Source organism: Panthera leo, chromosome D3, assembly GCF_018350215.1.
Source record: "Panthera leo isolate Ple1 chromosome D3, P.leo_Ple1_pat1.1, whole genome shotgun sequence".
NCBI lineage: Eukaryota > Metazoa > Chordata > Mammalia > Carnivora > Felidae > Panthera > Panthera leo.
In genome coordinates this window covers 26,681,240-26,701,483 of record NC_056690.1, presented here as the reverse complement: position 1 = coordinate 26,701,483, position 20,244 = coordinate 26,681,240, and the positions used below count along the sequence as shown (strand labels likewise).

General features: G+C 43.9%; 1 protein-coding gene across 2 annotated transcripts in view; it reads left to right on the top strand.

The window, feature by feature from the left end:
* GRK3 (G protein-coupled receptor kinase 3) overlaps nt 1-20,244 on the top strand; it is a 126,834-nt gene that overhangs the window by 21,311 nt on the left and 85,279 nt on the right. For both annotated transcript variants that reach the window (XM_042911674.1, XM_042911673.1), the window contains exon 2: nt 4,572-4,648. In XM_042911674.1, the coding sequence (XP_042767608.1) occupies nt 4,572-4,648 (77 nt within the window). The remainder of the gene's footprint in view (nt 1-4,571; nt 4,649-20,244) is intronic.

Sequence of the window (20,244 nt, the reverse complement as noted above, 5' to 3'; positions counted from 1 at the left end):
TCAGGGCAGAACCTGATGCAGGGCCTGATCCCTGCACTGTGAGATCATGACCTGAGCTGAAATCAAGAGCTGGACAGACGCCACCCAGGCACCCCTCTTCAATTTTTTATAAGATTGGGTTTTTTTTTGTTGTTGTTTGTTTTTTAAGGTGTCCTGCCATCATTTTTCCCTCTTGTAATTGATTTTGCTAAAGAAATAGGGTCAGGGGTGGTAGAGAATATCTAACACTCATGATTTTGCTGATCACATCCCGGTGATACAATTCAAAGAAAAACAACAACAACAAAAACCAACCCAGCTTTTTTGAGGTATAATTAACATGAAACACATTGCACACATTTCGAGGGTCCAATTTGGCAAGTTGTATCTACACCTGTGAAGCCATTACCAAAATTAAGATAATGCACATATACATTTTGTCATCTTCCAACAATTGTCAATTCTCTGACACCAACTGAGTGTCCTACAGTTCAACTCAATCCTGATGCTAACTACCCAGAGTTGGCACAGCCTCCAAGTTAAGGGCTCAGCCCCACAAGACTGCCCCACTTCAGATGCCAGCTGCAAATGGGGTCCTGTAGTCTCTTTGCATTACTGCCTGGCTGCCTGCAAGTTTGGAGGTTCCCATGATCCTCCCCTTATGTTTGAGATTTACTCGAACAACTCACAGAACTCAAGAAGGTGCTATACTTATGGTTCATTTTATTGTAAAAGATACAACTCAGGGACTTCAAAGGGACTGTTACATAGGGCTGGGTCTTGTGGGAAGGGGTGGGGCACCGAGCATCCCTGCCCTGTCCGGAAGCACCAGTGTCCCAGCATATCCATGGGGTCACCAGCCCGGGAGCTCTTCAGACCTCATCTTTCTAGAGTTTTTATCAAAGTTTCATTATGTAGGTGTGATTAAATCATTGGTCGTTGGTAATTGAACTCAGTCTCCACTCTCCCAGATGTCAAGTGATGGGGCCAATAATTCTACCGCTCTAATCACATGGTGGGTTTCTCTGGCAACTAGCTCCGCCCTGAAGCTGTCTATGGGCCGCCAAGAGTCACCTCATTAGCATAAACTCATGTAGGGTTGAAAAGGGATTATTATGAATTAGATGCTTCTACCATAAGAAAATTCCAAGGGTTTTAGGAGTTCTGTGCCAAGTACTGGGACAAAAACCAAATATGTATGTGTGTGTATATATTATTTTGCTCTGTGCTCCATCACGCAAGAGTTTGCTTCTGCCTCTTTGTAATCAGACACTGTGTTTTCTCTGTCTCCGTCTGTATGTTTGTCTCTCTTTTTTAATCTGGCTTCTCTTACTCAGAATCATTATTTTGAGTTCCATTAGGTTAAATGAAATAGAAAAATTCCTTCAAAGACACAAGTTACCAAAGCTAATACAAGAAGAAACAGAAAATATAATTAGTCCTATATCTAGGAAAGAAATGGAGTGTGTAATTTCAAAACCTTCCCACAAAGAAAATTCTAGGCTCACGTGGCTTCACTGATGAGTTCTATCAAACATTTAAGGAATGATTAACATTGTTGGGCACCAACTCATCCAGAGAATAGAGGAGAAAGGAATTATTCCCATCTCCTCTTATGAATCATAGTATCTGGATATCAAAACCAGAGAAAGCTATTGCAAAAAAAAAGACCAGACTTCTATACTGAAAGCTACAAAATAGTGATGTGAGAAATTAAAGACCTAGATTAGTGAAGAAACATATCATACTTACGGATTCTACACTTATTATTACTAAGAGGTCAATACCCACAAACTGATCTATAGATTCAGCACAATCCCAATCCAAGCCCCATCAGGCTTTTTCTGGGCAGAAATTTCTGGGGAAAAACTTACATGGAAATGTAACAAACCTAGGATGGCCAAAAAACGAACAAACGAACCAACCAAAAACTCCACAAAGGCAGTAAAACCAAATTGAGGTACCTGATTTCAAGATATACTCTAAACCTCTAAAGTCAAGAAAATATAGTATTGATGTAAGAGTAGACATACAAATCAATGATACAGGATAGCCTAATGAAAGACCTTCCCAAATTTAGTGTTGTATCAAAAAAAGGTGCCAGGATAATTCAATGGAGTAAGGATACTTTTTTTTTTTTTTTTTACCCCAGCAAATGATATCGGAATAGCGAGGTATTAGGAAGAAAAAAAGAACCTTGAGGTTTTACTTTGTATCATACACAAAAATTAACCTGAAATGGATCTTAGACATACACATTGAAGCTAAAACTTTAAAATGTCTAAAGGGAAATACCAGGTTAAAAATCTTTATTACCTTCAGATGTATAAGATTTCTTAGCGTGGTCCATCAAAGAAATAATAAATCGGAACTCATTGACTAGACACTTGTGCTCTTAGAAGGACTTCATGAAGAAAGTGAAGACAGGGTATGGACTGGGTGAAAATATTATGATCATGTAAATCGGACACTAGACTCGATTCCAGGACATAGAAATTTTACAATTGAGTCATAAGACAAGTAACTCAATTAAAAGGTAGGCAAAAGACTTCACCCCATGCCTCACAGGAGATAGAAGTACTCCAATAATCGTGTCCAAACGTACTCAACATCCTTACCCATTAGCGAGATCCTAATTAAAATAAGCTACCACTACACTGCCTAACAGTGGCTAAAACCGAAAAGACTGACAACCAAAGTGTTGGCAAGGAATACGGAGCAGCTGGGACTTCATGTGTTGCTGGTGGGGATGTAACGTCATACAGTCAGTTTGGAATATCATTCAGCAGGTTTTTCATAATGTTAAATATAATTAACCACGTGACCAACAGTTTTACTCCTGGATATTTACCCATGAGAAATGAAAACACGTGCCTGTAAAAAGACTTACACACAGATATTTAAGGCGGCTTTATTTGCAATAGCCCCAGGCTGGAGACAACCCAATTGTCTGTCAACAGATGAATGGATAAATGGTGGAGTATTCATGCAATGACATACTACTTGGCGATGAGAAGGGCCTAAATACTTAGTGCACAACACTATGGATGAAGCTTGCTTATGTCAAGTGAAAGAAGTCAGACACACGACAACATATTGTGTAGTTTTATTTATGTAAAATTCTCAAACTGGAGGAGGTAAACCATACTAAAAGAAAGGAGATCAGTATTTGCTTGGATCTTAGAGCATGGGGAGACTGATTGCAAAGGGGCATCTTTTGGGGTGATAGAAATATTCTACGTCTTGATTAGGGTAGTAGTTATATGTGAAAAACTCATCTGTTGGTACACTTAAATATGCATTTAACCGTATATAAATTATACCTCAGTTTGTTTAAAATTTTTTTTAACATGTATTCATTTTTGAGAGACAGAGAGAGACAGAGCGTGCATGGGGGAGGGGCAGAGAGGGAGGGAGACACAGAATCTGAAGCAGACTGCAGGCTCTGAACTATAAGCACAGAGCCCGACGCGGGGCTCAAACTCATGAACTGTGAGATCATGACCTGAGCCAAAGTCGGACACTTAACCAACTGAGCCACCCAGGCACCCCTTAATCAGTTTGTTTTCAAGAGGGAGCTGCTAATGCCAATTTTTCCCCCCACCAGTGGATGATAGAGACTCAGTCTCTACTTTTTCCATTTGGATATTCACTTTTCGTTCACTTACAGAATAATCCTTAGCTTCTCCATTTCTCTGCCTTGCTGCTTATATATTAAAGTTCCATATTTATGTGCTCTCTATTCCATTTCATTGATCAATTTGTTTATCCTGTCTTAATTATTTTAATTTCATAATAAGCCCTGTTCTTATTATTCTCTTTCTTCATAAATGTTTTTGCTCTCCTTGATCCCGTGTTGTTCTGGATACAGTTTATAAAGACTAATCGTTTCTATGTTCTGTGAAAAACTCTGTGGAATATTGATGGGGTTTGAATTGATTTCACAGATAAACTTGGATAGATGTTGAATTTTTGCAATACTAAATCTTTCTGTTCATAACTATGGTGTTCTTTTCCGTTTATTACGATTTTCGGTGATGTCTCTCAGTACATTTTGTAATTTTCCCCATAAAGTCCTTGCCCATGTTTTGAAGGGTTTATTTCAAAGCATTTGGTGTTTCTTATTTTATCGTTAAGTGAAGTCTTCTTCTAATTATGTTTTCTCACTGTTTATTGTTGATGTATAGAAATGTGGTTTTTAAAAATCGCAGTCATGCATCCAGGGAACATTTGCTTTTGTTTCAGAAAGAGCTCATTAATCCATTAGCGGAATGTGTCACATGTGCGCGCACACTTGTATGTATTTTGAGAATGGTGGTGTTGAGGGTGAGCGTTCCCACAGCCCTGGGGTTATTTTTGGTCCAGTGTCTACACGTCAGGTTGGCCCTGAGTCACAGGACAGGATACCAGCTGGAGCCATGATGCTCCCAGCTTTAAGTGTAGTTAGCCGGCCGTGCGATCATGGCTGTCAGTAAGAGGGCTCTCTCCAGCCAGCATCCTTGAGTTAAGACATTCACGTATTGTCCACACTAGGGATGGTTTCTCATGATGCAGGCTGTCACCGTTAAAACTGTGTCCCTCTTCTCTTTTAGTATCCGGAGTGTGATGCAGAAGTACCTCCAGGAGAGAAATGAAATAACCTTTGACAAGATTTTTAACCAGAAAATTGGTAAGTCCCACTTACTCATTTGGCATACAGTCTAATGGTGGTTTCAGGTGGCATCACAGTTATGTGTAAATGCAGCCTTTCGTGCTTTATATGCTTTTATAGCTCTGGCTGGGAATGAAGGACATTTCATGTAGCAATAAGATACGTAATGGTTACTTCCATCCCTAGTAACAGACCTTGTGAATAAGCTCTTGGGAGACAGACTAGCTCGATTCGAGGGTTTAAGACAGTTTGGGGGTTGCCAAATCAAAGGATTGGGTAGTTGGTAACCAGAAAGAAGTGCTCTGGGTTTCGGACCCGCTTCCGAGGTCCCCACCTTTCCTCACTGCTGTTGTCCTCTCCGTGATCACAAGGAGGTGGCCCGTGTCTTCATAAACATGTTGCACTCCTGTGTTTGGCCGGCTCCTTGCAAAGTGTGGGGCTGGCGCACTTGATCTCATCGGTTTTCACTGGCTGACAGGCTTTACACACTGCTCCTTATTGTCAGTTCCCCATCAATTACTCTTATCCCTGAGGCTCCATTCAGTAAGTAAGGCTTATCCCTGAGCCTTAGTTAGCAGGTCACCAGGACTCTCCTGTTGTGTGCATAGAGGTCAAGGATCCATTTCTCTCTAGCTGGTACCCAGTTCTGGGCAGTGCTGGGCTTGGCTGGAGCAAGTGTGTGGATGTACAGGCGTGTTCTCCGATTACCAGCAGCTAGTGCTTGGAGAAGTTAGGACTGGACAGGAATAGCTCTAGTGTGAGGTTCCAAGGCTTGGGGAGCATTGGAGTATTATGCTTCCGAAGGGCTGGCAGTTTGTTTAGAGGTTAGATAAGAGCTGTAGTCCACATACTTTCTTTTTTTCATCCCCCCAAATCGGTTCCTGCTGTCCAGAAGTTTCCTACACTATATTTTTATTCTCAACTCAGATAGGATTCATCGTTTGGCCTGCCAGCTGGGTATTTTGTTAATCTGCCCATAGTAATGTGATAAACAGATAATTCCAGGATTTCACATGAAATCACCTTAGCTGAATACGAGAGAATTGGAACCTTCTTTCCTTCCCTTTACTTGCCTCCCACAATTACTCAGATAAGATTTGCCGAGGAACTGTGGCATCATTTTTAAATGACTTTAATACTCGAGGAAATGACTTTATTAAAATTGCAAGAAACTGGTTATACAAAAGTTTCCTGGAACTCCGTTTCTGCATTTAGTCCTGTCTCCATGATTCACAGACCCACAATGGCCGATCCCCTTGGGACTGAATATCCTTGGAAGTAATTGTGGGCAGCCCTCCTCCTTATAAGTAAGGAGTCATAGACTCAGGTCGGTGAAGTGACTTATTCTGACTTGTAGTTCTCCTTGTCCAGCCATTCTGTAAAGGCTCTTGGAAAGGAAACAATGAATATAAAATGTACTGCTGAGGGTCACCCTGTGAGAACTGGATAGTTTTTTGTTTTTTTTAAGAAAGCGGCATGATGCTCTCTTGTGTTCAACTAAAGTAGAAACCAGTGCAGAAAAGCCTTCGGATTTTGGCAGACTTTTTAGCTAGCCTCCAAAACTTAGCCATCTATGAAGGCGATAGAGCTTCTTTCACAGCCCCTGACATTCAGTGGTGAAAAGCTGGATGCCGTTCCCCGGAGAAGCAGGTGGAGTACTGCCCTGTCTGTGCTCAGAGCACAATGTGTGGAAAGCTAGCGGCCCGTAGCTACCTAGAAATCTCACATCCCGAGCATCGAGCGTCGGGATTTGGCTATGGAACGGAGCGGTCGAAAGACTTTGACTTTCATCTCATGCTTCATTGCTGCTTCTCCTTGCGTTCACGGCGTTTGGTTAACTGTCATCTATATAAATAAACGCCCCCCCCCCCCCCCCCCCCGCTTTGCTTCTGCTTTTGTACGAAAGAATGGAAAACAAAACTCTCACAGTAACGAGAGAGAAATTTGTGTCTTTGGGAAACAAGGGAAGAAAGAAATGCCTTATTTATTAGTTGAAATTTAAAAATAGGTCTACAGCTCTGTTGAGAGCTACTTGCCACGGCGTCTCTCTCGTTTCACGTGTGCAGTTCAGCAGTTTTTAGCGTGTTCACAGAGTCGTGCAGCCCCGAACCCAGCCTCATCTTAGAACGTTTCCAACACCCCCAGAAGAGGCTCCATACCCATCAGCACCCCCACCCCCACCCTGAGATACCACGAATCTGATTCCTGCCCCTGTGGATTCGCCCAGCGTGGACATTCCTCCCGGATGGAATCAGACGATGCGTGGCCTTTGCATGGGGCTTCTCTCATATTTTAAAGGTTCCTCCATGTGGTGGCATGTGCGGGTACTTCATTCCTTTTTATGCTTTATAAGATGTGGCTGTGCGCGTGTTGTTCATCCACTCATCCGTCGGTGGATGTTTGGGTTATTTCCACTTTTTGCCTATTATACATAATGTTGCTACGAGAGGAAGGTGTTTCTCAACCTGTGATGCGAGCGGGTGGTTCCCTGTTACTAAGGCACACTGGAAGATTGTGACGAACCCGCTGTCGCCTGCACTCTCGTGCCAGTCTGTGAAATGCACTGAAGGTTATTTCTCCCGTTGTGTTTTCTGATCCTCACCCCGCTCCTGTCCGCCGTCCCCGCAGCACACATGCAGGCTCCCAGACATGTCTTTCCTTCCCATTGTTTTGATCCAACCCTTACCCGAAGATGACCCCAGGGGCCCTTGATCGGAGGCCCTTACTGGCATTAAGGTGGCCTTGTGTCCTGGCCTCAGCCACACAGGTTCTGCCTCGCGAGCAGCTTCCTTGGGCACTGATGGCCTGTGAATTCTCTCGGTGAAGCTGTTTTGAAGAATTTAAAAGTTGCTTAAATGAATAAATGATTCCTTCCTCTTCCCTTCCTTCCCCTTCGTGAGCTTGGAGCTGGGCAGAGGAAGCTAGGTCTGAACTTGGAAGGTCACAGGAAAGAGCAGCAATCGTGGGACGGGGGGCGGGGGCGGGGGGCGGGATGGGGAGACAAGAGTGCGTGGTAACGTCGCCAAACACGTCTGTAGTTACGTCCGGACATCGCTGTACATTCAGTGTCCGTCTGGTCCTTCCTCCTGCCCTGTAGGGTTCTCCTTTTCAGCTGGTGTGAGGGACGGTGGCCTGTGGTTGGAGTGAATCTGTCCTGCTCTCTAGGTCTTCTTTTCTTCCCATTTCGCTCCCCCTCACCCCCTCCCCCGTCCCGCCCACCGCCTTTTGCCTTTGTTTCTCCCATCTGTTCATCCGCCCCTTTCCATGACTGTCTCCATGTGTCACCAACTTGTTGATTTTCTGTCGTTCTGTTGTTTCCCTTTCACCGTGTATCCCCTGCCTATCAATCAGCCCCTTTTCTCTCGTCCGGCACCTCCCACCCTCTCCTGTGCTGAGGTTAGCGCCTGGTTTGGGGAAGCTGCCCACCAACCTGTGCTGCAGCCCGCGTGCAGAAACCCTTTGTGAAATGGAAAAGTTTACTCAGTCTCCGAAGCTTTGTTGAGATGACGGGCGATGCGCCGGCCTGTTGGCTATACCCCAAACTGGTTGATGTTTCGTTAAGTTTTCTGAGCTATGAAAGGGGGGTGAAAACACTATCTGCTGCATAAGGCAGTTGTGAGGATGCAGCAAGAAATGTCTGCAAAGCTCTTAACACAGGGATTGGTTCTCAGCAGATGCTCTGTGAATGAAACCCTGAAATGAAATTGTTCGGTATAAAAATTTATAATTTTTTATAATTATAAATTATAATTACAGGAAATACAGAAAACGGAAGTGTAATTTAAATAATCCCATGAAGAAGCAAAGAAAAATTCAGAATGTGGAACATTCTACAATACAACGGGCCCAGTTTCTTCAAGAAGTCCGTTACCTGTGTGTGGGAAGGGGAGGGGAGGAGGGGGAAACACCTGTTCTAGATTAAAAGAGACATTATTACCAACTACAATATAAGAACATTCTTTGGATCCTGAATCAAACAAACCAAGAGTAGAAGGGCATTTTTAAGTTACTCAGAAAAAATGTGGGGGTGCCCGGGTTTAAGTGTCTGACTTTCGATTTTGGCTCAGGTCATAATTTCAGGGTCCTGAGATCGAGCCCCACGTTGGGCTCTGTGCTGGTATGGATCCTGCGTGGGATTCTCTATCCCTCTCTCTCTGCTCCTCCCCCACTTGCATGCATGCTGTCTCTCTAAATAAATAAATAAATAAAAATTAAAATAAAAATATCTAGTCATGCCCAAAATTAGACTAATAACCCCCCATATATGTTTGTCAGACAGATTTTTTATTTTACAACATTTTCCTTGTTCATCCTCTCTTTGCATGGCTACCAAAATATATATTTTTTAAGTTTATTTATTTATTTTGAGAGAGAGAGAGAGAGAGATTGTGCAAACAGGGGAGAGACAGAGAAAGAGAGGGAGAGAGAGAGAGAATCCCAAGCAGGCTCTGCAGTGTCAGCACAGAGCCCAATGTGGGGCTTGAACTCACGAACTGTGAGATCATGACCTGAGCTGAAGTCTAGAGTCTGATGCTTAACCAACTGAGCCACCCAGGCACCCCTGCCAAAATATTTTAAGCAATTAGCAAACTCTTTTTAGAGTTTCAGCCCTATATCCATCTGTAAAGACTACGAATGTTTTCTTATACAACTTTAGTCTCTACCCCAACCAATGAAAACGATGATTCTTGGGGCACCTGGGTGGCTCAGTTGATTGGGCACCTGACTTCAGCTCAGGTCATGATCTCGCGGTTCATGAGTTTGCACCCCCCCATTGGGCTCACTGCTGTCAGCACAGAGCCCACTTCAGATTCTCTGTCCCCTTCTCTCTGCCCTTCCCCCACTGGTGCTCTCCCCAGAATAAATATTTAAAAAAAAAAAGAGAAAAGAAAATGATGATTCTTAGTTTAATATCTGATTATGGTTCTTACTGTAATTCCAAGTCTATATTTATATTTTTCTTTAGTTTTTTTTTTTTCTTTTAGAGAGAGAGAATTTGAGTAGCGGGGGCAGGGGGGCACAGAGAGAGAGAGAGAGAGAGAGAGAGAAAGAATCCCAAGCAGGCCCCATGCTTAACTTGGAGCCTGATGCAGGGCTTGATCCTATGATCCCCGGGACCATGACCTGAACCAAATTGAAGTCAGACGCTCAACCCACTGAGCCACTCGGGCACCCCCCATTTTTTCTGAGTAACTTAAAAATGCCCTTCTACTCTTGGTTTGTTTGACTCAGGATCAAAGAATGTTCTTATATTGTAGTTGGTAATAATGTCTCTTTTAATCTAGAACAGGTGTTTCCCCCTCCTCCCCTCCCCTTCCCACACACAGGTAACGGACTTCTTGAAGAAACTGGGCCCGTTGTATTGTAGAATGTTCCACATTCTGAATTTTTCTCTTTGCTTCTTCATGGGATTATTTAAATTACACTTCCGTTTTCTGTATTTCCTATAAATTGGAAGTTAGCTCTAACAGCTTATTAGATTGGTTCGACTTTTGTGGCAAGAGTGCTTTGCAGGTGGCGCTGTGCACTTTGTGGCAGGAAGCACATGACACGGAACTGTCGCTCTGTAGTGCTGTCTCTAAAGTGAGTTCAGATGTGGTCAGTTGTCAGCTCCTCATCACGCTGTCGTCTGCCATGCGTTTCATTTTCATCGACACTGGTTGCCTAAATCAGTTATTTTTTTTTTAGGAAGTTGCCAGATTGGCGGGGGGAGGGGGGCTTCTGATTATGCCATTCTTTCCATATTTATTATGGCTGCTCATCCACGAAGGCTATTTGGTTGCCTTTAAATATAGTTCAGGAAAAGGCAGGTGCAGTTGGCCGAACTTGAAGGCGAGGCCCGTGACTTTGGCCTCATGAGGTCACTCCCGCAAGTAACCCAGCGGAAGAGATTTTACAGAGGAAGCCAGGACTGTGTTCCGGGTGGGCTTAATCTACTCACACCAGCCCTTTAAAAAGCAGAGAATTTCCTCAGGCTGGCAGAAGAGGAAGTCAGAGAGAGCGAAGCACAAGAATGATTGGACATGGCTTTCCCAACTCTGCAGGTGGAGGGGACCACGTGAGAAGACGGTGGGTGTTGGCTAGGAGCCGACCAGGAAGCCAGGACCTGAGTCCTACGACCATAGGAACTGAATTCTGCCAGCAACCTGCATGAGGTTGAATGCGCCTGACCCCGGGAGCCTCTAGATAAGTCCCCAGCCTGCCAAAACTTTGATTTGGGCCTTGTGAGCCCCTAAACGGGAAACCCAGGAGCCTGCCAGGATTTGTGTCCTCAAAAATTGTGAGTCAGGAAGGAGTGGTGCTTTCAAGTCACCGAGTTTGTGGTGGTTTGTTACACAGCACTAGAAAACAGGGTAGATGCTTAAGTCTTTGTTTTCATTTTATTATTTTTTAAGTTTATTTATTTTGAGAGAGAGAGAGCATGAGTGGGGAGGGGCAGAGAGAGAGAGGGAGAGAAAATTCCAAGCAGGCCCTCCGTTGTCAGCGCAGAGCCCGACGTGGGGCTCAAACTCACAAACTGTGAGATCGTGACTTGAGCTGAGATCATGACTTGGCTTAACCGACCGAGCCACCCAGGCGCCCTGTCTTTGTTTTTGTTTTGTTTTTATTTATTTTTTTTTTTAATTTTTTTTTCAACGTTTTTTATTTATTTTTGGGACAGAGAGAGACAGAGCATGAACGGGGGAGGGGCAGAGAGAGAGGGAGACACAGAATCGGAAACAGGCTCCAGGCTCCGAGCCATCAGCCCAGAGCCTGACACGGGGCTCGAACCCATGGACCGCGAGATCGTGACCTGGCTGAAGTCTGATGCTCAACCGACTGCGCCACCCAGGCGCCCCTGTTTTTATTTTTTTTAATGTTTATTTAGTTTTGAGAGAGAGAGAATGAGAGAGAGAACGAGTGGGGGAAGGGCAGAGAGACGGAGACACAGAATCCGAAGCACGCTCCAGACTCTGAGCTGTCAACACAGAGCTTGAAGTGGGGCTTGAACTCAGAAGCCATGAGATCTTGACCTGAGCTGAAGTCCGAAGCCTAACCAACTGAGCCCCCCCAGGCGTCCCCGCCAAGTCTTTGTTTTTAATTGCCAGTTTTCAGAATAAAAAAGATTAAGTGACAGGCTGCTTTTCTCCTTCTTTTCTCCTTCTTAAACGGAAATTGTATGTCTTAACAGACATCAATTATGCTGATTCCTAATTTGCTATCAGTAAAACCTACACTCATTTCAGTACGGACACAGTGTTCTTGGTTTGGCTTATCTGAAGAATGGTTTTAAAGAGATACCGATTATTGAAAGACAGACCACTTTACCAATTGGGGTTAAGATTTTGTTACCATTTTTTCAGTAAGATACACTGAAATAATCTCATCATATGCAAGTGAGGCGCATGGCTTTTGATAAATTCCATCTGTCTGTCGACAATCTACTTAGCTCCTGTCTGCCTAGCCAGTCTCATTAGAGGGCAGTGTGTCTGATTATAAGGAGACTCCAAAATAGGTACTTAATTCATGAAGTATGCAAATGTTACCCTCGTGTAGGAAGAACAACCTGGCTTATGTAACATTACGTCACCTATTGCCACCGGATCATCTCCGTTTATCACACTGACTCCCGTTTGTGCCAGCGGAAGCCTGCCATATGTAGACTGTAGTCTTTTGGTTCTGGCTTCTTTCATTTAGCATAAGATTTTGGAGGCTCAACCACACTGCGCGTACCCATCCTTCACCAACCCTTCTGTGGCTGAATTAATATTCCATCCTATGGATAGACCACAGAATTGGTTATCTACCCGCCATTTGGTTGATGGACACTCAGATTACTCCCACTGTTTGTTATAAACGATGCTGCTGTGAGTGGTCATGTGCCAGTGTGGACACCTGTTTCCATCTCTCTTAGGTGTATAACTAGGAGCTTCGGAACTGCTGGGATATCTGACAAATTCAGGGTTAACCTTTTCAGAAATCGCTGTTGTTTTGCAAAGAGACCGCACTTCTTGACATTCTCACCGGCAGGTTCTGGAGGACCAGGCTTGCCATAACCGCATCCAGGCTTGCTGTTGTCTTTCTGGTCAAAGCCATTCTTGTGGGTGTTAAGTGATATTTCATTGTGGTCTTCATTTGTATTTCCCTAACCATTAGTGGCCCTGAACGTGATTGGGCTAATTAGCCTTCTTATATCTTTGGTGAAGTGCCTATTGAAATCTTTCGGTCCATTTAAGAAATTGATTTTCTCATTTCTTAATGGTGACTTCTGAAGCACCGAACGTTTTAATTCTGATGAAACCCAATTCATACGTTTTTAAAAATTGTACTTTTGTGTCATATCTAGGAACTTTCTGCCTACCTGAATGCCGTGAAGATTTTCTTCTATTCTTCTTCTAGATGTTTTATCATTTCAGCTCGCACATTTAGGTCTTTGGTTGATTTTTGAGTTAGTTTTTGCGTATTTGTGAGATAAGGGTATCTTATTTAAAAATTGTACTTTTGGGTCATATCTAGGAACTTTTCTGCCTACCTGAATGCCATGAAGATTTTCTTCTATTTTTCTTCTAGATGTTCTATCATTTTAGCTCTCACATTTAGGTCTTTGGTTGATTTTTGAGTTAGTTTTTGCGTATGATGTGAGATAATGGTTTAAGTTCATCTTTTTTTTTTTTTTTCTGCATGTAGATATCCAATTGTCTGGATGCATTTGTTGAAAAAACATTTCTTTTCCACATTGAATTGTCCTGGCACCTTTGTTGAAAATTAATTGACCATAAAATGGATTTATTCTGGACTCTCAATTTTGTTCCATTGATCTCTGCCTTAGGCCAGTGCCACACTGTCCTCATTACTGTAGCTTTGGGGTAAGTTTTGAAATCAGGAAATAAAAATCCTCCCACTTTATTCTTTTTTCTTTCTTTCTACATTTTTTTTTTTTTTCAGAATTGTTTTTGGCTATCCTGAATCCTTTACATTTTGATACGAATTTTAGCATCAGATTTTCTGCAAAAAAAAAAAAAAAATTCTGCTGGGATTTCCATAGGGATTATGTTATAGCTACAGATCAACGTGGAGAGAATGGCCATTTTAACAGCATGAAGTATGCCGATCCGTGAAAATGAAATGTCTCTGCATTTATTTAGGTCATCTCTAATTTCTCTTAGGCGTGCTTTGTGGCTTTCAGTCTCTCGCGTCACATTACATTTATTCCCAAGTATTTTCATGTTTTTTGGTGCTATTTTGAACGGACTTGTTTCCTTAATTTCATTTTTGGCTCTTCATCGCTAGCACGTGGAAATAGAATGGGTTTTTGTACGGTGACCTTGGATCCTGCCATCTTGATGAACTAGTTTATTAATTCTAGAGATTTGTGCATAGGTGTATGTGCATGCACGTGTGCACACGTGTGTGTGTGAATTCCTTAGGATTTTCCCCATAGAGAATCTTGTCTCTGAATAAAAACAATTTTACTTCTTTCTTTCTTTCTTTCCATTCTGGTGCCTTTCCTTTTCAGTTTTTACTTTTCACTTTGATTTCTTAAATATTTCTTATGTTGGTCTCAAATACATTTAGCATGATTTCAAAGCACATTTATGTAGCAAGAATGCATATACTGTATTTGGCACCTTGGGGTTAAGGCATAAGAAATATACTTGTTATGGGCTTTGGAGACAAAAGTATATGTTTCATTATAGAAAGAGTACATTAGAAAAATAAAAACTACTACCTTTCAAATAGATTTTTGAGCAGTTTCTATAAAAACAAAGATGGACACAGATATGTCATGGGTACCTATTAAAAAATCGATATTATATAAGACCACCGAAATAGTTAAAAAAAAAAAAACCCACAAACAACACAGAATAAAACATTTTAGTATTATTCTTTTGTTAATTTCAAAGACCAGGGATTCCAATCAATTTTTTTTTTTTTAATTTATAAAAGTATTGCTTGAAGTGTTCTGTGCTTCAAAACATAATAGGTGGTTAAAATCTGCCAAAAACCTTGTAGCCCTGCAACTCCTTACTCAAAGGCCAGGGTTAAATGATAGCAAATTGAATCTCTTTGCATTTGGTTATAATGAGGGGAATCTGAACCTGGGAACCAGCTTCAATCTCTGTCTCCCTGTTTTTGTGCCCAGCTTTGTTTGGAAGTGGGTGTTTCTGCCCCTGCGAAGGCCCTTCCCCCTACAAACAGCCCTGATTGAGGGTCACAGAGTCGGGCTCCCACCCCATCATATCTTTCTCTAGAGGAAAGCAACCAACCACCAGGGAGAAGAAAAACCTAGGGCCCCATTCAGTGCTGCATCAATTATACATGCCTTTGTGGAGACTTTTAGCCAGTGAAAGAGTTAAAGATCCACTTAAACTTTCAAAAAGCAGAGATAAACACTTGACTAAGCACAGCTAATTGGATTTTCAATTGAAAAGGCTGAGGCAGCAACAGGCAACTCCTGGCGAGGGAACTCGGGGAAGTTAGGGGCACCGATTCTGCACATTTTCATCTTGCCTGTTACCGGCAGGCTGTCTTTCCAGCTGACTTCTTACCCGTGCTGGCCTCATGCAGGCTGGGTATCTACCCCGCTCCTCCCATAGGACCCTGCCTGAGCTGGGGGCTACCACCTGCCCTGCAGGCACCCTCTGCCACTCTAAGTATTTGGGACATCCGCGATATTTGAGGCAGCTTTCAAAGAGCATGAAAATACCTTTTTTTTTTTAAGTTTATTAAGGCTGGTTTTCCTTTTTTTTTTAATATTCATTTTTGAGAGAGAGTACAACTAGAGGAGGAGCAGAGAGAGAGGGAGACACAGAATCTGAAGCAGGCTTTAGGCTCCGAGCTGTCAGCCCTGAGCCCGACTCGGGGCTCGAACTCATGAACCACGAGATCATGACCTGAATTGAAGTTGGACGCTTAACCAACTGAGCCACCCAAGCACCCCTGGTTTTCCTTTTTAAAGCTCTTAAAGCTTTCCTTTTTAAAGCTTTAAAGATCTTCAGGTTTGAAGATCAGCCAGAATGATCACTTCCAAGAAAAATTCAGAACAGCTACGTTTTACTGGAATAACACAGTACTTTGGCATCTGCTAATCACTAGAACGACAGGAACACCGCGGTAGGATGGCTAGACCCCTGATCTGCTGCCTGGCAATCCGTGATGTTTAAAAGTTTTTTTTTAATGTTTATTTATTTTTGAGAGAGAGAGAGAGAGAGAGAGAGAGAGAGAACATCAAAGGGGGAGGGGCAGAGAGAGAGGGAAACGCAGAATCCAAAGCAGGCTCCGGGCTCTGAGCTGTCAGCGCAGAGCCCAACACGGGGTTTGAACCTCGAGATCATGACCTGAACCCAAGTCAGTCACTTAACGGACTGAGCCACCCAGGTGCCCCAATCTGTGATCTCTTAAATTGCTATTTAATTCTCCCTGATTTCTTCTGAGCCTGCTTTGTAGGAATTCCTTTTAGTTTGAGACGGCGATGGCTCCCTCTGTGCCAAACACTGTCCTGAGCATTTCGCATGCTGGGTAAAGGAATGTGACCAAGTTCGCTTACCCCCCAAGAGGCAAAGCCTGGATTGGAAGTTCTGTCTGTCTGTCACCAGGAAAAGTTAGTGTGGAAATTCGCATGGAGATGAAGTGCCTCTTTTTTTTTTTTTAAAATAACATATCAACCCTACAATTTTATTTAATATATAATGATGCTAAAATCCAGAATTTGGGGGCAGTGCACAAAGATCTTTTGGTAGCAGATGTACTTATATGCTTTGCGAAATGAGACATTCACAGTCGAATATGTTTTGATCAAGTGCTGTACTAGGAAGATCTCTTTAAACAAAAAAGGCACACGGGGGAAGGTAAAGACCACATCAGGCTTCCCACCCCCGGCCAGCTCACCCTTCGAAAGAACGTATATGATGCGCACAGACCTCTGGCATGTCAATATCGAAAGTGCCAGTGAAGTGTGGTTACTACTCCCAGGGAGTCCCAGCGATTCATGGAAGGGACTCCCGGTGATGTCTAGGAGGCACGAGTTTAAATCCCAAGGCGAGTGTGGACAGGCTACTGTCTTAGCCGAGAGGGAAGCCTAGCCGCCCAGCAGGCCTCTGTAGCTGACTCAACCTTATAGCTTTCTCCCTGGCAGGGTCCACGTACGTTCGGGGAAGCGTGTGTGTGCTCTAGCGATATTAGCAAATGTGGGGTCTTCATATGTATTGCTAGAGAATGCCAGGGATCCAGGAAGCATCACCTCTCTTGGGAAAACTGTCCATCAGCTTTCAGAACCGACAGTTAAGGGGATGACGGGACCCTTGTAGGATTTTAAAAGCTCCAAACGCATCACGAAATGTCATGTGGTAGTGTGCTGAGGATAGCCCCTGGTTTTAGCTGTTTTGGAAATCCTTTTTTTCTGAGGATTTTTATACCTCATCCTTGATTTTTGTCAGTATTTCTACTTCTAGTCAATGTCAAAACCAGGAATTGCAGAGATGTGCTACGGGGTGGTTATTAGAGTTTGTTTGAAATCTGTTGCTAAAAACTTAGCCATTCGTTCAGTAAAATTTATCGTGTGCCACACACATTCTTGTGAGTACCGTGAGAATGCATCTGTGGACAGTTCTGAGGCCTGTGCCTTCGTGGAGCTACCATCGTACCCGGGGAGACGGGCTGACAAACTCATACTGTCCCCATGCTGGTACAGGTCGTGGAGATTCGCAGAGCCACGGAGGGGAAGGGTGTGCTGGTGGCGGTTTCTGATGGAGTGTTTCGAGAAGGCACTGCTTATAAGGGGTCAGTTGGACAAATCCCTGGGGGAGGTGAGGGAGCCGAGCCCCTGTGTATCCGGGGAGAGCAGGTCCGGGCTGAGGGTTCAGCAGACACCCTCACTCAGGAGCCACGATGGTGGGCGGACAGCCTGGAGGCCCAGAGGCTGCGGCCAAGGTGGGGAGTGGGAGTGCCAGGTGGGGGAGGTCGGACAGGCTTTGCAGGCCATCGCGAGGGTGTCGGCTTTTACTCAGAGTGAGCAGGGACGTAGGAGAGGCCCGACCACTGGGCTGGCACTCTCTCAGGCCTTCACAGAGCAGACGAGCTGCCATGGAAACGGGCCTGGGAGGTCAGGGTGGAAGCGGGAGGTGATTCTGGCCTTTGGGTGAGTGGGGTAGCGTTGGAGGCGGTGGGAGAAGTCACGGAGTTACAGCCTTGACGACCGGATTTGTAAGGAATCCTGGTGTGAAGCCGCTGGGAGAGTGAGAGACAGAGGGGCTTGGGGGGGGGGGGGAGGGGGGAGGGGGGCGGAGACAGTGTCCAACGGTTCAGGTAGGGCCAGAAGGGGAAGAAAAGGCTCAGGTCAGAGGGCAGTGGGTCTGTTCCTGCCCCTCAGGAATTAAGGGAACTTGATCTGCACAGGGTCACTTGCCGAAGGCTCTTGTCACACGTCCTCTGCATTCTTCCTGATGATTTGAGGTCATCTGTGTAAGCTTAGAGCTTTGTTCCAACTCTGAATCACTTTCTGCTCGCTGAGGAGCAGAGAACATTCTTCAGGTCTGGCTCAGAAGAGAAATAAATCCCAGCCGAGGTGGGGCAGACTGACTTGTGCTAGTCTCTCAAAGAGACTATTTATAACTGAAGCACAAAGAAAAGAGGGCTACTTTTAAAAGAAGCAAACATTCTTACCTTGTAAAGATGCACTTACTCTCCACAGAAATTGGTGGTTTTTTGCTTTTTTTTTTCCAGTGGAAATTTTCATTGCTTCGAGTGTGGATGCAAATATCACTTAAAAAAAAAAATCATTATTGGCTTTTGGAGTTTGTTCTCAGGAATCCAATTTGCTTGCCATACAATTTGTGACTATTTAAGACAATCGGAATTCGTTTTGTTTTGTGGCTCCTACTCTCACACCAGCAAGTGGGCTCAGAAGTGGTGGAAAAGAACCCGAAACAGAACAGCTTTGCTGGGAACACTGATTTGGGGGCCCTTCTTTTTCTCTCATTGTTTCTTCTCATTTATGGTTTTCAGAATATACCTGACTTCCTCCTCATGAGATACCACATCTGTAAGGATCCAGTTGTCACCGATTTTTTTCTTGCTTTCGTGCTAACCGTGCTATATGCTTGTGTGTTTTTTTTAAATTAAAAAAAATTTTTTTTAATGTTTATTCTTGAGAGAGAGAGAGAGAGAGCATGAGCAGGGAAGGGGCAGAGAGAGAGGGGGAGACACAGAATCCAAAGCGGGTTCCAGGCTCTGTCAGCACAGAGACTGACGTGCGGCTCGAACTCACGAACCACGAGATCATGACCTGAGCCGAAGTCGGACGCTTAACTGACTGAGCCACCCAGGTGCCTCCCCCTTTTTTCCCCCGAGTTTGACTTTTGACAGAAATGTACACTGGTATAACTATTACCACAGTCCATACGTATAGACCAATTCCATCGCTTTATTTATTTATTTTTTTAAATTTTTTAAACATTTATTTATTTTTGAGAGAGAGAAAAAGCGTGAGTGCAGCAGGGGCAGAAAGAGGGAGACAGGATCTGAAGCAGAGTTCAGAGCCCAATGCAGGGGCTTAAATTCACAAACTATGAGATCATGACCTGAGCCTTAATCGAGAGTCAGCAGCTTGAGGGACTGAGCCAGCCAGCCCCTCTATCACTTTAAAGAGACCATCCTGGCCCCATTGTATTCAGCTGCCCCCCCCCCCCCCCCCCCCCAGCCCCAGGCAACCCCTGATCTGCTCTCATCACAATGGATTACATTTGTCTTTTCTGGAAGTACGTTTAAACAGAGTCCAACAACATGCACTCTTTGGTATCTGGCTAATTGGCCCAAGCACAGTGTCCTTCCTGGAGAGCCATCCATATTGTGGATTGTTCAGGGCTTGGTTTATTTTCTTGCTGAATAGTATTCCATCGTGTGGACTTAACACAATTCAGTGTTCATGGACATTGGGATTGCTTCCAGTTTGGGGCAATTATGAGTGAAACCACTATTGACATTTTTACCCGTTTTATCCTTGTTGTGAACACATCTTTTTAAAGTTTTTTTTTAAAAGTTTATTTATTTATTTTGAGAGAGAGAGCATGCACAAGCGGGGAAAGGGCAGAGAGAAGGAGAGACTGAATCCCAGGCAGGCTCTTGTGCGGTCAGCACATAGCCCAGTGTGGGGCTTGAACTCCCAAACTGTGAGATCGTGACCTGAGCCGAGATCAAGAGTCGGGCAATTAACCGACTGCGCCACCCAGGTGCCCCTTGTTGTGAACACATCTTCCCTTTTTGGTAAGTGGCTGGAGTGGAATTGCTGGACCCCCTCCCCCTTGAGAGGTGCATGCACATTGCGATTGTTAATGTCAGTTAACGTTCCCTCCTTATCTTGGTGAGACGTCCTTTTTCACCCTGATAGATTGTTCTGATGTCTGCATTCCCTACTGTGGATATAACCACACTTCCCTTCATGTGTGCATGGTAGAGCTGGCCTCTAATCTCTGCCTTTTAATTAGAATATTTAGAACATTTACAGGAAAATAATGACCAATATAGTTGGGTTTACGTCTCACATCTTCCTAGTTGTTCTTCTGCTTTTTTCTTCTTTCGGATTGAGTATGTTCTAGTCTGTTATGTTGCCACCCCTGGTCTGTTAGCTATTCCTGTTC